Source organism: Trachypithecus francoisi, unplaced genomic scaffold (assembly GCF_009764315.1).
Source record: "Trachypithecus francoisi isolate TF-2019V2 unplaced genomic scaffold, Tfra_2.0 Lachesis_group20, whole genome shotgun sequence".
In the NCBI taxonomy this organism is placed as follows: Eukaryota; Metazoa; Chordata; class Mammalia; order Primates; family Cercopithecidae; genus Trachypithecus; species Trachypithecus francoisi.
Window position 1 is genome coordinate 63079297 of NW_022681466.1, and position 15022 is coordinate 63094318.

Genomic DNA, 15022 nt, shown 5'->3' on the forward strand with positions numbered 1-15022 from the left:
ACAGAAGACGGGGAGAAACCCTGGGGCACCAAGAGAAGCGTCTCTCAAAAGATTGGATCATCAGAGAAAGAGCCCATGTTAGACAAATTCAACCACAGTCACAGGTAGATGACAAAGTAGCTTGCTATACTTTTTTTTTTTTTTTCAAGACAGAGTTTCACTGTTGTTACACAGCCTGGAGTGCAGTGGTGGGATCTCAGCTTGCTGCAACCTCCGCCTCCCAGGTTCAACAATTCCCCTGCCTCAGCCTCCCGAGTAGCTGGGATTACAGGCGACTACCACCACACCTGGCTAATATTATATATATATATATGTATGTATGTATGTATGTATTTTTTGTTTGTTTGTTCTTGTTTTTGTTTTTTGAGACAGAGTCTCACTCTGTCGCCCAAGCTGGAGTGCAGTGGCACTGTCTCGGCTCACTGCAAGCTCTGCCTCCCAGGTTCACGCCATTCTTCTGCCTCAGCCTCCCGAGTAGCTAGAACTACAGGTGCCCGCCACCATGCTTGGTTAATTTTTTGTATTTTTAGTAGAGATGGGGTTTTACCATGTTAGCCAGGATGATCTCGATCTCCTGACCTCGTGATCCGCCCGCCTTGGCCTCCCAAAGTGCTGGGATTACAGGCATGAGCCACCACACCTGGCCTATTTTTTAAATATATTTTTAGTAGAGATGGGGTTTCACCATGTTGGCCAGGCTGGTCTCGAACTCCTGACCTCAGATGATCCGTCCGCCTCAGCCTCCCACAGTGCTGGGGGATTAGAGGCGTGAGCCACCGTACCCGGCCACTTGCCATACCTTTTTAAGTCTTCTCAATATTCAAAACCATGATAAAATGCCTACATGGGTTGAGCTTAAGATTGATACGACCTGATCCACACTGAACCCTGAGGATCTGTGGAGGGGATTCAGGAAGTCTGTGAGCTTGGACAGAAAAGCAAATTGCACTCTTATTTTCACAAATGGCTAATTGAAACAGCATTTTCTTTGCTCACGAACGTATGCCACAGACTACAGTAGTGTTGAGCAGTCCTGTTGGCCACGCAACCACGTGACCCTGCACACGTGGCTCTCTCTGTTACTTTCTGAAGCATTTTCATGGACCTCTCCACCTCTGCTACCCACCTGCCTCGTGGGGCCTTGGCAGGTCAAGGACTCTTCAGTCAGCAAACTTTTCTTGAGTGCTTACTTTGTAGTAGGCGCGCCCCATCTCTGTTATGCTACACCTTGTCGCCGCTGGTACCTGGCGCGTGGTAAGCACTCATTGTTAAATACTAGGCAAGGGAACATGGGAGACGGTGAGCTCGTTGCACTAAGTGAGGGCTGTGTTCATTGGGGCCCACTTCATCAGCATCAGGTGAAGGAACAGGCAATGGTCAGTCCAGGCGCACGACCCAGAGGAAGCAGGGCAGGGCTGGCAGGCAGAGCGGGACCCAGCGTGGGCTGGTGGGGAGGACCCATGTTCTCCAGCCAAAAATGTCAGGAAATGAAACTAGCAAATACTAGCAGAAAAAGTGTATATTAAAGCAAGCACCACTATCTGAATATTTGTAGAAATGGGTGACTTAAGGATCTTAAGACTCAAGAAGACAAAATGAAGCCATGTGGAGAATGGAGAAATGGGTTCTAGAAGGCTCTCCTAAGCCCTTGGCTTTATCAGTGCGTCATCAATGCATAATCTGATTGGGTAGCGAGGGTGGCTGGTGTGAGCAGCTTCTGCCCTCCCCTGTGGTCCACGGTGTACACAGATGCTAGAGTTAGGGGCATAGCAAGCACCCCGTCCTGGCCTGAGCGCTGCCTGGGGAGGCCTGGCCACACCCAGGCCCCTGCCTTCTGCACTCACCATCCTGCAAAACCAGAGCTGTGCAAGAGCAGTGCCCCAGGCCGCCGACCACCCCTCTCCGCCTCATACAAGCCGAAGGTTCAGAGGGAACTACATCCCTCATACAAGCCGAAGGTTCAGAGGCAACTACATGACTCTCTGCAGACACTCAGAATGTGTGAAGCTTTTCTGGCAGGAATCATTAAAAGTAGTATTTTCTGCTCCTCTTTTTCAGGGATGATCATGGTGATTTTACTGCTGCTCGTGGCTATCGTGGTGGTTGCGGTCTGGCCAACTAATTGATGGCAGTAAAGAGACCACCAGCTGTGACACCTGCCAGTGACAGATACAAGCCCAGCACCCTTTTGGTATGCAAAACCTGCTCTCAATAAATTCCCCCAAAGCTCCGACCTCTTGTGCATTGCTTCAGTAAAGACTTAAAGCTCTGGCTGGGCGTGGTGGCTCACACCTGTAATCCCAGCATTTTGGGAGGCCGAGGCGGGTGGATCACCTGAGGTCAGTAGTTCGAGACCAGCCTGACCAGCATGGAGAAACCCCGTCTCTACTAAAAATACAAAAAAAAAGTAGCTGGGCGTGGTGGCGGGCACCTGTAATCCCAGCTACTCGGGAGGGTGAGGCAGGAGAATTGCTTGAACCCAAGAGGTGGACCATTGCACTCCAGCCTGGGCACCAGGGCAATACTCCATCTCAAAATAAGAAAAAAAAAAAAGCAAAGGCTCAAAGCTCTGAAGAACTGCCTAGAGCACCGGGCCCAGCGTGGCCCTTTGGGTTTTGACTTTGGTCATTTTGGTGCTGGCCAGAGGTCCCTCGGGGTCCCCTGCCTCATGGCGGCCAGTGGTTTCTGGCCACCTCGCAGTACTCTGGGCATCCTGGGGCCACTGGATTAATAGACAGTTTGAAACCTTGACTTCTGGCCTGCTTGTGAAAGTCACGTGTCTGTGCAGGAAATGGGTGTACATTCAAGGCCACGTGTGTCCAGGTAGTGGGGAAGGAGTGAGGTGAGGGTTGTGCGGAGGAGCCACACAGGCCTGTGTCTGAGCGTGTAACCACAACCCTGCCGCACTTCCCCACCCGAGTCACCCCGCCAGGCTCAGCACTCCTCCTGGGGTGCCAGCCCCCACTTCACAGAAATATTCCTTTGGGAACTGCCATTAGCCCCAGAAGCACATTCTTTTTCATTTCCTTGGTGACAATCAACTCTCATCTTCCAGGGCTGACACATCTTTATAGGCAGCCAGAATCAAGTCTGTGGAATAAGGCAGGTGGGACAGGAGGTGGTCGGGCTGGAAAGCACTGTGGAGGGTTCAGAGGGATGAGATTGCAAAGTCAGGAGAACGTGCTGTTACCTGGCGCCTCACCTGGCTCCGACAGCCCCGTGTGTGAGTTCGCGCAGCGCATGTGTATGTCTGTGTGTGTCTCAGAAAGGGCAGACAGATGGGGCAGGCCTGCGGAAGACGCCAGGCCCATGGACGGCTGAGTTCGTGTTAGCAGGGGTCAGGGGGCCAAGCACCTTGTGCTCTCTTATCCGCGTGGAAAGCAGGCTGGGCCAGCTGGCCTTACTCTGCCCTCCCTGATGAAAGGGGAAAGAATTAGGGTTGATGATGGGTGATTTCCAAAGCACAAGATTTCACTGAGAAGGTAGGGGATTCACAGCAGGCGAGTTTCTGGTGGATTTGCTCAAGAGGGCATGACCTGAAACCCCCTATGGACAGAGACACCAGAGAGAGAGCCACGGGTAGCCTGGTGTAATGTCTTTTCCTAGGGACTGGGGGCTCCAGGGGTCCCGGGAAGACCTGGGGTCTGGGAGCCCAGACACCTGCCCAGCTCTGACCCAGGCAGACAGGAAAGCCACCGTGGTCTCTCTGGCAAAGGACAAGGGAGCTCTGGAAGCTCTCATGCCAGCAGGGACATGTGCAGCCCAGAAGCACACCCATTGCCTCTGCTCACAGCTCACTGGCCAGAACTCGTCACCTGGCCTGCTTCACCATGAGGGGACCAGGAAATGTCTGGAAGGCCAAGAGCTTGAAATATGCAGTGAACCACCCTAATGACAACCACACCACTTACCAGCTCAGAGACCACGGGCAAGTGACCTTCCTCTGCCTCTGCTTCCTTGTCTAGGGCATGGAGATGAGGTGTCCTTCCTATTCACAGGGTTGCTGTGAGGACAGAGTGAGTTGGCACACACAAGCACAGAGCGCCCTGCTTGGCTCCACTGAAAGAAAGTTCCTTCTGGCTGAGGCGGGCAGATCACCTGAGGTCGGGAGTTCGAGACCAGCCTGACCAACACGGAGAAACCCCATCTCTACTAAAAATACAAAATTAGTGGTGACGCATGCCTGTGAATCCCAGCTACTCAGGAGACTGAGGCAGGAGAATCGCTTGTACCGGGGAGGCGGAGGTTGCGGTGAGCTGAGATCGCGCCATTGCACTCCAGCCTGGGCAACAAGAGCGAAACTCCATCTCAAAGAAAAAAAAGAAGTTTCTTCCCTAACCCAAGCCTAAGCCCAGTGGGCCAGAGGCCTCCAAGTCTACATCCTGGGGATCCTACTACATGCTTCCACCTAGTGCAATAGGACAGACTGTTGTGAAGATGTGAGCGTGCACCAGGGCCCAGGAAAATGCTCTCCTGTCTCTGTGGAGCCTGATCCCTGCTTCCAGGAGCTGCCAACACATGCAGACCCAGGCTAGCCTTGGGATGTCGAGGCCCTCGAAGCAGAGTTAGAATGAAATGGGCTGCGTCGATACAGGAGGTGCGAAGGGCTGAGAGGATGGAGAGCAGAGGCAGCAGTGAGGATGAGCCATACTGCCGGGGACCTGGATTGTCACAGGAAGAAGGAAGGGAAGTGGGCCTGTTGTAGGTGCATGTGTTCCTGAAGGAGAGCAGCCACGCTGGACAGGGGACCAAGGGCTTCTGGCTGGTAAGTCGCCCTGGGATGCACCTCCTTGTCGGGGTGGGGTGGTTGCTAACGGATCATCCAACAGCAGATCAAGAATCTGTAGTGCCTCATCTTCCAGTCTTGCGCGAAACCCCAAATCTCTATAAACAGCGTCTCCTTGGAGGGAGCCCCCAACTTTGGGGTTCAGGGGAGGTGGCATTGACAGTCTGTTTGACTTTCTCACCTCCTCTTGACTTGCTCAGCACGGAGCCCCGGCAACTTGTGGGGGCGTCTTTGAACCAGAGCCACGGAGTCCTGGCTCAGTCAGACTGAAAGGCCTTTTCAAGCAAAACACTGAGCCGATGTCTGCACACAGCGGCTTCTATTCTTTTGGCTCTAGGCCCGACCCCAGCACTGCGAGCTGTGTGACCCTGGACAAGTTACTTCACTTCTCTGGACCCACAGGCAGGGCAGGGCAGATAAAAAGCTACCCAGGACATTAGAATGCATGGACCTGCTGTCCAGGCTTTGGGCAGTGCAGGCCACACAGGGTGGGAACGGGCCAGGCAGGAAAACCCCCACTCCCCTTTGCCTTCCTCAAGGGGTGGGTGACATGAGACTCCCACCCCAACCAGGCCAGAAGTGACAAGCATACCCAAGTGGCTGGGATGCGTCCCTTTTGGGGATTTGCTGCCTCAAGAGCCACCCTAGAGAGCGTGGCTAATGTAAAGATAGCATTTTCAAGCATGGTTTGAAAGGCTTGGCTTTTCCCCCCTCAAAGCTGCCAGGACCACAGTCCTGGGTGACCCATAGTGACTGCTTTGGAGTTGGCTGGGCAAGCCTAAAGCCCTCCCTCCAAGCATAAAGAAGAAAGGCAAGGCAGAGCCTTAGTAGCCACCAACCTCGGGTGCCTTTTCAATGAAAAGAAATGTGATTAAAATAACAGTGTAAGTACTGTTTAACTTAACCGATTATTAATTATAAGCATTTTAACTCTTGATACCATATAAAGAAATCCAGATACCTGGGTACAGCTGGTCCTTCTGTTCCATTTAAACTTCATTTTTATTAGTAACTGTAACTAAACCTTAGTTATCATTAGCCCCAAGATGATAGCTCCTTTCAAAACCCGCAGGGCCCCCCCGCCTGGACACAGCCTCCACCAGTCATTTGTGACTTTGATAGGGAAAATTCTTTCTCTGCTGCCTGCAGCCTTCGGCCTGGCTGGGATTGGGCTTTTTCCATGAGCTGGATCCCTGAAACTCTCCTTCTACATGGCTGATGCAGGTTCCCGATGGCCCCTCTTCAAAAACTGCTGGCAGTTCGAGACCAGCCTGGCCAACATGGTGAAACCCCGTCTCTACTAAAAATATAAAAAAATTAGCTGGGTGTGGCGGCAGGCACCTGTAATCCCAGCTACTCAAGAGGCTGAGGCAGGAGAATCACTTGAACCCAGGAGGCAGAGGTCACACTGAGCCAAGATCGTGCCACTACACTCCAGCCTAGGTGACAGAGGGAGACTCTGTCTCAAGAAAAAAAAAACACAAACAAAACCTGCGAGGCTCCCTCCTAACTAGTCAGAGAGAACTGCTGGCTGGCTGAACAGCCGCATTGTTCCTCCTAGTCAGGAAAGAGTGCCGTAGACTCCTTAGAATTGTATGCCCTGCTTCTTGAGGTTCACAGTGACACGGACATCTTAAGCAGAGACTAGTTAAGGATCATCTCTTAGCTAGTTGGATTTTCTAACCCAGCGCTGTTGAAATTAAGTGGGTTTTTGCCCCTTATTTTAAAAAGGGGGCCAAGACCCATCTTTCCTCTGGTTGCTTCCTACAATTTCACAGACTTCCTCCCAACTACATGTCAATAACAAAAGACATTGACCTCTTTCCAGAAAGGACCTGCCGTCCCGCTGAGGCTCCAGTCAGATAAAGCAGGCGTGTAATCCGTCCCTATCCTCTCTTTCTTACTGGCTCCGTTATTCTTTTCATTCCCCATTTTTCTTGGCCTGTTTCTTATGTGTCTTTATTTAGTTTTAAGAAGAGTGGAGAAAGATGTCTGTTCAACAAAATCTGAAACCTAGGGGTGTGTCTGCCACGAGTGGGCATCCCATGCCAGGGCGCGGTCTCTGAGAGGTGGAGCGGAATGGGCAGGGGAGAGCCTTATGAATGAGCGAGCCTGCCCAGTGGCAGCTCGGATGGCTGGGCAGGCCCCAGAAGCTCTGACACCCGCAGGGCTCTGACGTACCTGCCCACCCACCATCAGGCGTTTTTTAATGGATGGCACTGGCTTCTGGGTCCCTGATGGCGATCACCCAGCTTCCTTGTGACTCCGCATTCCCGTCTCTAAAATGGGCTTTTCCCACTACCTTGGGCCACTCCTTAGCATCAACCCAGCTTATTTCCTGCATTGAGTTTGGCAGATGCCCTCTCTCCCCAACTAGAGCATAATGTCCTGGGAGGCAGAGGGGCTCGTGATAGTACATGTTCTAATGTGTGTTTCCTTCTGGCCTTGGGCCTGGGGCTGCAGCCACCCTCACAGGGCCTGACTCTGGTGGCGTCCCAAAGGAAACGTGGGCTCTCAGACACACACCTTTTTAAAAATTTTTTTTTTTAATGGACAGAAAAAAGCCACATCATGAAAGTCCTTGAGAACTGGACCCTTGACCTAAAAGGACGAAAGCTGAGAATGAAACTGCCTCAAGTGCATCACGGGCCTCTTAGCCCCGTCTCTCGGTGGCTCTTAAATGCTACCAGTGGCCCCGCTGGCCCCGGGGAGCACCTGAGACCCCAGAAAAGGCTTGTGTTTCTCCTTAGGCTGTGTGGCCAGCTGGGACCTCGATCTCATCCCTGCCCACCCACTGTCAGGCATTGTCATTTCAGCAGGGACTTACACCTGAGACTGGGACACCCAGCAACCACTCACGTATCTACCTGCCCTGGCTTTGACCCCAGGCTCTGACAGCCTAGCTCCCTTCCGCAGAGCCAGACCCCCGAGGCGGCAGGGCTGGCCCTATTTATTCCTGAGCAGAAGCGAATGGCATCTCTAGTCAGCTCTCTCACAGCAGGGAAGGGGCTCTCCATACCTTCGAAGGAAGGGCCTGTTGAGCCTGTGTTGCTGAGGGGCTAGACTGGGCCCATTGCTGAGGCTTGCCTTCAAAACCGCTGGGTGCAGAAATTATAGCTTCCTGGTGACGATCGGCCCCCACTTTTCATGGCAACACAATATGTTCCTAATGACTGAATTGTTTATTCAATAAAGAAATCACAACCATTTGGAGGTTTAAATATAGCCTCTCAGAAACCAAGTGAGCTCAGCTCTTGGTGGCTGCGTGGTGCTGGCACTGGCCCAGTCTCTGCACCGCACGAAGCCTTTAGCAATCGCTTGAAAAAAAATATTTTGCAAGATCTCTTTCACTAACCCTGCTGTAGTTTCTTGAGTCTCTACTTGGCTTTCATAGAAGCCGCCAGTTATGTAAAAGTCAGAAACTACCTGCAGGTTCTGAATCAAATGGAAAGGGTCAAAGGTGGCTCTCGGCCCGGGGGTTGCAGGTAGGGCCAAGTGGGAAGGGACCCCTTTCCCCTCTCTGTCCTGGAACTCCAGGGAATGGCGAGGATGGCTCCTTGGAGTGGTTTCCTGCAGCCCGCAATACAGACTGTCCCATTCCAGAGCCTTTTAGCTCAAAACAGCATTCACGGCCAGCAAGCCCCCTAGGACATTCCAAGCAAAACTGTTCTTTTCCTGCCTTTTAGGGGGTTAGGGCTCTGTCTCTGAGGCTTTGGGTAAAACCCGGGCGCTGACTTGCACGGGAGTTCTTCGGCCTGAAGCCATAGTCCTCAAACTCCCCGAAAACTCCATCCTTCCCCTGCCTCCCCACACACCCACCACCCACAGCCCACCAATCAAGACTGCGAGACGGCACAGTGTACAAGAGTTTATTTAATGATATCTGAATTTAGTTCTATCATGTGAGGCCCACGTTACAAGTTCCATCTGGGTCCATTACAACTCTAACCACCCGCCCCCCCGCCCAAAAAAAAGGAAACTTAAAAAAAAAATCCACAACTTTTTCCATGTCATTAAATATATTCATATATAATAACCATAATATATTAGTATGCATTGGAAAGGGACATTGACGCAAACAATACGTCGTGGTCACAACTAAACATTTACAATTCTGAGTGAACAGAAATTCAAAACACAGGAGGGGCCGAGGGAGGAGGGGAAGTGCATTTGGGGGGAGGAGGGAATGGGAAGAAACGTCCAATGACAGGAGTGGGACTGGTTTGGCTTTTGGCAGGGGCGAGACCCCACAAGTCCACATTTTGATCCCCCCGGGTGTACCGTGGCTGTGGCCCACAGGAATGACTTGTCCACGGACCATGGCCCAGTGGCCCCATCAATGGGTCTAGTCTGTCACACTCTGGGCTTCAAGGGGGCGTCCTTTAAGTGTTGAGAGCCTAAGCGTCTTTCACTTTCCTGAAGGTAGGAAACATTCCCCAGTCCCTTAGGGTCTCTTCTTGAGTTCCGTCTCATTCCAACCTGGGGCAACTCCAAGAAAGTCCGTACCCCTCTCCAGCATGCCGCGACTGAGGCCGAGTTCCAGGGCCTTGGAGCAGCTCCCAGCTTCCCTGGGCTGTGACCCCAGGTGTCCATCCCTCCCACGTAGAGGCCCCTGGGGATGCTGCCTCCTGCCCTGCTTTCCAAGGACAGATGCAGTGGGCAGAGACCACAGCCAGCAGGTGAATCCCGGGGGCAGCCCTATGTCCTCCCCCGCAAATCTTCGGCACTATTGCGCATCCATAGAGCAGGCACGCAGCTGTCAGGGACACCAGACCACCCAGCTGCTAAGAAAAAGGACAATTGGGGAAGCCGTTTCAAAAACAAAGACTAATCTGGTATGTTTTTCTTCAGACACCTACATAGCACAATTCTGGTTAATATACTCTTCAAATCTAGTTCCGTTTTACATCCCTTCCTAACTGTACAAACCGGAACACCTCAATTCCCATTTCCCTCTGCTCCTAGGAGTGGGGCTCAGGAGTGGAGGAAGGGTGCTTTCCCAAGGATAGCGCTCACCGCAGAGGCCGGGGGTTGCACTCGGGAGTGGTGGGCTGGGTTCTGGCTGGGTGTGTGGATAGGAAAGGCAGCTCATGATGACCGTACAATCCCAACCGTGACCTGGCCCCTAGCCTGGTGAATCTGGTCACCCTGACGCATTCCCCAAGAGCCAGGCCACTGGGTGGACAGCCTGTGCCCTTCGGGGTGCCGAGCTGAAGGGATGGGCGGGACACTGGCTGAATTTTCCACAAGATGCCTTGTTGCTTGGCGCGTCGCTGGCTCCGTTGCCGAGGGGGCCTCAGAAACCACAAGTGCAGGCCCCTCACAGGACACCGGTGAGACCCAGGGTGGGATATCGTGGGCCTGCCACAGCCCTTCTGGGCAGAGTGAAGAACCCACACTGGCATAGACAAACAGGACAACCGCCCCAGCAGCGTAGTGCCTTGTGATGTCAATGGTACGCAGTAGACCACACTGGGCATCCGAGGGGCCCTGTCTTGCAGCCTTAGGCTGAATTCAGGAAAGCCAAATGCCCCTTGCCAGGGCAGGTCTGTCTGCGCCCTGCCCCTGAGGCATCTCTGCCAGTCTCTCCTGGAGTCTCTCCAACCACCCCGAGGCAGCCAAAACACCTTTCTACCACCTCTTCAGAGCAGCCAAGGCCTGCCTTCCTGGAACCTGGAGCTGCCGTCTGGCAAGTCCGTCCCTGTGTCCCCCACTTTTCTGCCCCTCTGAAGATGTGATAGTCCCCATGCCCTACCCCACCCTGGGCTCCTGTTCTCCAGCCCAGATGCCAGTGTCCTCAAGAGGCAGTAACCAGGGCCAGGGGCTCAGTGGTCACTCCCCCAAAAGCACCCTCCCGGTATGCACAGGGATTGGGCGGGTGGGCTGCAGAGCTGGAGTGCAGTGAGGGCCAGCGTGGCCCCTGGTCAGAAAGTCGGGCTCTGGAGTCTGAGCCCCAGTCCTGCCACCAATTTGCAGCATGACCTTGGGCACGTGTACTCCAGTCTCCTTGCTGGCGACAACGGGTCCCTGTCCCACAGGGTTGTCATGAGTACAAGCTGGGAGCATGTGGGTCAAGTGCCTGGCACACAGCAGGTGCCCAATACATGGCAGCCGTGATGCGGGCAGAAGCGGGGAAGGCAGAGGAAAGCCAGACCACCGGGGGCCGAGCTTCATACTTGGTATGACCCTTTTGAGCCGGGAAAGTGAAACCAATTTCCTGACTGTGAGGGGAGCCAGGCCTCTAATTCAGTGCGCCGGGTGTGAGGATGTGGGCCAGAGGCCCGGGCAGTGCACAGAGCCCAGAAAGGCGGGGAGCCAGGAGGCCCGAGGGCACAGGAATGGACCCTGTGTGAGGAGGTCAGAACAAAAGGGGCTGCCTGCTTGAGGACAGTGTCTCTAAGAGATTTTGGAAGGAGGGCTGGGGCACAGTGGAGGGCACGGGCAGACTCCACAAAGAGGCTGTCTGGAAAGGTATGGTCGTCAAGGTGTGGCCCAGGCCAGACCAAGACAGCTGTAGGGGGCAGGCCCGGCAGCCTCTGTGCCTTTCCTTGGAGAAGCCAGCATGGCCTCCTTGGCCCCCAGGAACCTGGTCACTCCTGCATCCCCGCCCACCCATGGCTCAGGCACTCTGGTACTTCGCTGAGCCAGCAAACCCCATCCCAGCTCAAGTAAGCCCCCTGCCCCAAGCCAGGCCCAAATGCCTTCGCAGCCTGCAGACTCCAAGCCCATTCAGGCCCATTCCAGCTGTTGACATTGCTGAGGGGCCTTGCGGGAGCTGATGTCATTACATAAATAGTGTCACTGCCGTAAACCCAGCCAGTACCCCTTCCCCCTCCCCTGGAAAATGTCATAAAAGGGGCTGGTTCCAAGTTTCCAAAAGGAAACTCTCTGGGAGGTTTTGCGTTTGCGATGCCTCCTCCAACAGGCAGCTCCAGCATGAGGCGGTGACCACCCGGCTTGGGCTTCTCAGGGGTGTCCCTGGGCCCACTGCCCTCTGGATGGGCCAGAATCCTGGGCGAGCCCCACGCTGGGCAGGGGCAGAGACAGGCAGCAGGGGCTTCCTCTCCTCCCTCCACAGGTGAACCGCCCACCACACCCCACCCCAAGACCCCACCCAGGAGGACCCACTCAGCAGGTGGCAGTGGAGACAGAGGCCGCCTGGGGCATTCTGGCCGGACAGGAGCTGTCCGTTCCCCAAATGCTGCCAGACCCGGCTGTGACAGCCAGGTGGCCCGCAGGGACTAGAAGGAAGGGGCCGGGGAGAAAGTGGGGATCCCGTCTGCGCGTGTGGGGTGGTGGTATGGTTGGTGCTCGGCACCCCGCCCAGACTGCGGGCCTGAGAATTCACAGTTCTCCTCCCGTCCCCGGTCTCCGCGCCATCCACGCCCCGTGCCTGCGGCCCCAGCTGTGCGGTTCTGCGCCCGCCCCCAGCCCCTCCACGGCGGCCGCGCCCAGCCCCAGGGAAGCGCGTCTCTGCTCTGGAAGGAGCCCCGTGAGGTAGCTACGTCTCGTCCTCATTTCTCCAGGGCCCGGCCGGCGACGCACCCCGCCCCGCGCGCACACGGCTCTCGCCCGGGGCGCGCAGGGTGGGGACCGGGGGAGGGGCCGCCGAGGGTCCCGCCCCCCGCGCCGTGCGGCCCCGCCCCCCTCCCCCCACCTGGGAAAGCCCTCACGGGCCAAGTCCGCGGCGGCCGGGCCCAGGCGCCCGCTCTCGCTCGGCCCCGCCCTGGCGCCCGCCCGCCTGCTGCCTCCGCGCTAGGCCTTCTTGCACTTGCCCTTCTTCTCACGCTGCTGGAACTTGCGCAGCCGCCGCGCCCACGTGTCCCGCCACTGGATCACCAGGCTGCTTTTGTCGGCCACGATGCCGCTCTGGTCCGGAGAGTCCTCGGCGTTGCCCAGCAGCAGGTACTTCTTGAGGGGCTTGATTTTGGGACATTTGCAGGCGATGTCCCGCGAGCGGATCCACAGGCTCTGGTCACCGCGGCGGATGCGGCTCGTGCCCTGCTTGTACACGGAGATGATGTTCACCGTGAACTTCCACCAGTCCCCCGCTTTGTCCGCCTTTAGGATGTGAATCTGGACGGCTGCAAGGAAGCACAGGCAGGCGGGTGGGCCCCCAGCTGCTGTGGCCAGGTCCACCTCTGCCTGGGCCTGGGGAGAAGGGAAAGGAGACCCAGCCCCAGGAAGTGACTGCAGAGAGTGTCCCATGGAGGAGCGCGTGAGTGGTGGCAAGCTGATCGTAGACCCCCCACCTGCTAACACCAGGGCCAAGGCCGCTGTTCCAAGAAGCTTCGCCTCCCACGCTTTGAGGGTGCCACCCAGCACTGCCGTCGGGACAAGCCATCTCCTGGCCTTGCCGAGACCCACTTTGTCCGGGAAGCCTACAGGTGCTGCCCACGCCCCCAGCACTCTGGACAAGCTGTCTGCCCAGGGCAAGTGCTCGGGTGAGCGCAATGCTGGCGGGGGAGAGGGAGGTTCCTCAGGGGTGCGCTTCTCCAAAGATCCAAGTCACTTGACACCACCCCTCATAGCACTCCACACACACACAGCCCGGTCCTCCAACCAGTCTCAGAAAACCCTAATGGGTCCTCAACGCTCAGGGGCAGAAGATGAGAACCCACCCTTTGGGGTGGCTGTAGTGCCTTTTCCAGAGCTCCGGGCTCCTTGGACTGCCGCTTCCCATGTCTAAGCCATCCCTACCAGGGGGCCTCCCTTCCTCTGTGCTGCCCAAGGTCCCCAGACCGTTCCTCTTACTCCAAATTATCTGCCAGTATTTTCCCTAGTAGAGGACTTCCCCAAATGGAGCATGCATCGGAATCCCCTGGCGGGCCTGTGAAAATACACTGCTGGGCCCTGCCCCAGAGCTTCAGATTCAATAGATCTGGGTGAGGCCCTGGAATATGCGTTTCTCATAAGTGGTGAGATGCTGTTGACTCAGAGGACAAAGGTTCGCAGATGTCATTTCTGCAAGATAGTAAGGGAGACTTCAAACATAAGAGATGTTACATAAATAAAGGAGAACCTTTGCTCTTACTGCAGAACTTTTCAGAGCCTTTAACGTAAGAATCCTGTATACATATGTTGGTTTCTCAAACAACCCTGACTGCAGAACCCTTTGGTTGGTGCATCTCAGGTCACCAGAGCCTCATGGAGCCTTCTTGGGGACCTGCTGGAGGTGGACACATGATCATTGCCCCCAGGCCAGGGGGTACCTGGAGAGGCCTACTGCTGTACTCAACCCCTGTTCGAGAGAAACAGCCATCCACCCACTCCCCTGCCCTGCACTGTCAGAGCAGGGTCCCTTCCCCTCACTAAGCCCACCCCTCACACCCTGGAGCCTTCACTAGGCGAAGCACTTTATTCCCCAGGCTGGGCCGTGAAGCAGACTTGAGCCCTCCTGAGAAAGGAGCAGCAACTTGAAGAAACCAAGACACAGGCAAGCTCTGTGGCTTCAGCAGTCACAAGCACATGTCCCCCAGGGAACGCCCAGCGGTCACTTCCCCACTTACCACTCCAGACAATGGACCCACCCCAGCTCAGCCTGCCTTCCCATGCTGGCTGGCTTCTGTCTACATCTCTGGGGGCCACTCTACTCCTTCACTCCCAGGGCAACCCCCTGTACCCAGACATGGACCAGGGGATGGGGAGGGGCAGGGACAGCCAGGCGCAGGGGAGCACTGAATGCCAACCGACTCATCCTTCCAGGGCGAGGGAAGCGTGTTTTCCCATATTTTCATTTCAGCTGTCCCTGGGCATCCTGAACTTTGCACTCCAGTCCGAGGGCTCCAAAGAATGGCTGCCATGGCAACCGTTTCCATGTTTTTGTCACCAAGGGACTGAACAGTCAGTGTGAACTCTGGGGTGGGGGGAGCCCTCCAGCCCAGAGAAGTGGCTGGGCTGAGTGTATTTGACTGTGCAGACAGAGGTCACCGTGGCAACTGAGAGCCCCTTAGCTAAGCAATGGGGGAGCCACCCCAGGCATCCCTGAGCGCCCCACTTTCCTCTCCCCAGGACTGAGCTGAATACGAATGAGCTCAGGATACGGCTGTTTCTGCCGTGCTGGACACCTCAGACCCTTTACACAGCCATGGTGTCCCCAGCCAGCATGGGCTGGAGTGGCCCAACAAGGACGCTGTGGGAGGCACCCTGGGCTGGGGCTCTGGGAGAGCACAGCTTTGATCCCAGGCTCAGAGCATCTGTTGGTGCTGTGTGCTGAATGGTGTCCCAACAAATTCC

The 15022-nt window shown here is 55.5% G+C and overlaps 2 protein-coding genes across 8 annotated transcripts in view; one reads left to right on the plus strand and one right to left on the minus strand.

Annotated features, from left to right (window-relative positions):
• STX8 (syntaxin 8) overlaps positions 1-4139 on the plus strand; it is a 341865-nt gene extending 337726 nt beyond the window's left edge. For 3 of the 5 annotated variants that reach the window (XM_033184567.1, XM_033184568.1, XM_033184569.1), the window contains one exon: positions 2059-2233. In XM_033184567.1, the coding sequence (XP_033040458.1) occupies positions 2059-2126 (68 nt within the window). In that variant the 3' untranslated portion in view covers positions 2127-2233. The other 2 variants (XR_004430829.1, XR_004430830.1) reach the window with 2 other exon arrangements.
• Positions 4140-9853: 5714 nt separating this feature from the next.
• Positions 9854-15022, minus strand: part of NTN1 (netrin 1) — a 250431-nt gene continuing 245262 nt past the window's right edge. For 2 of the 3 annotated variants that reach the window (XM_033184573.1, XM_033184570.1), the window contains exon 7: positions 12448-12870. In XM_033184573.1, the coding sequence (XP_033040464.1) occupies positions 12542-12870 (329 nt within the window). In that variant the 3' untranslated portion in view covers positions 12448-12541. Of the gene's footprint in view, positions 12871-15022 lie in introns of all 3 variants that reach the window. The other variant, XM_033184572.1, reaches the window with a different exon arrangement.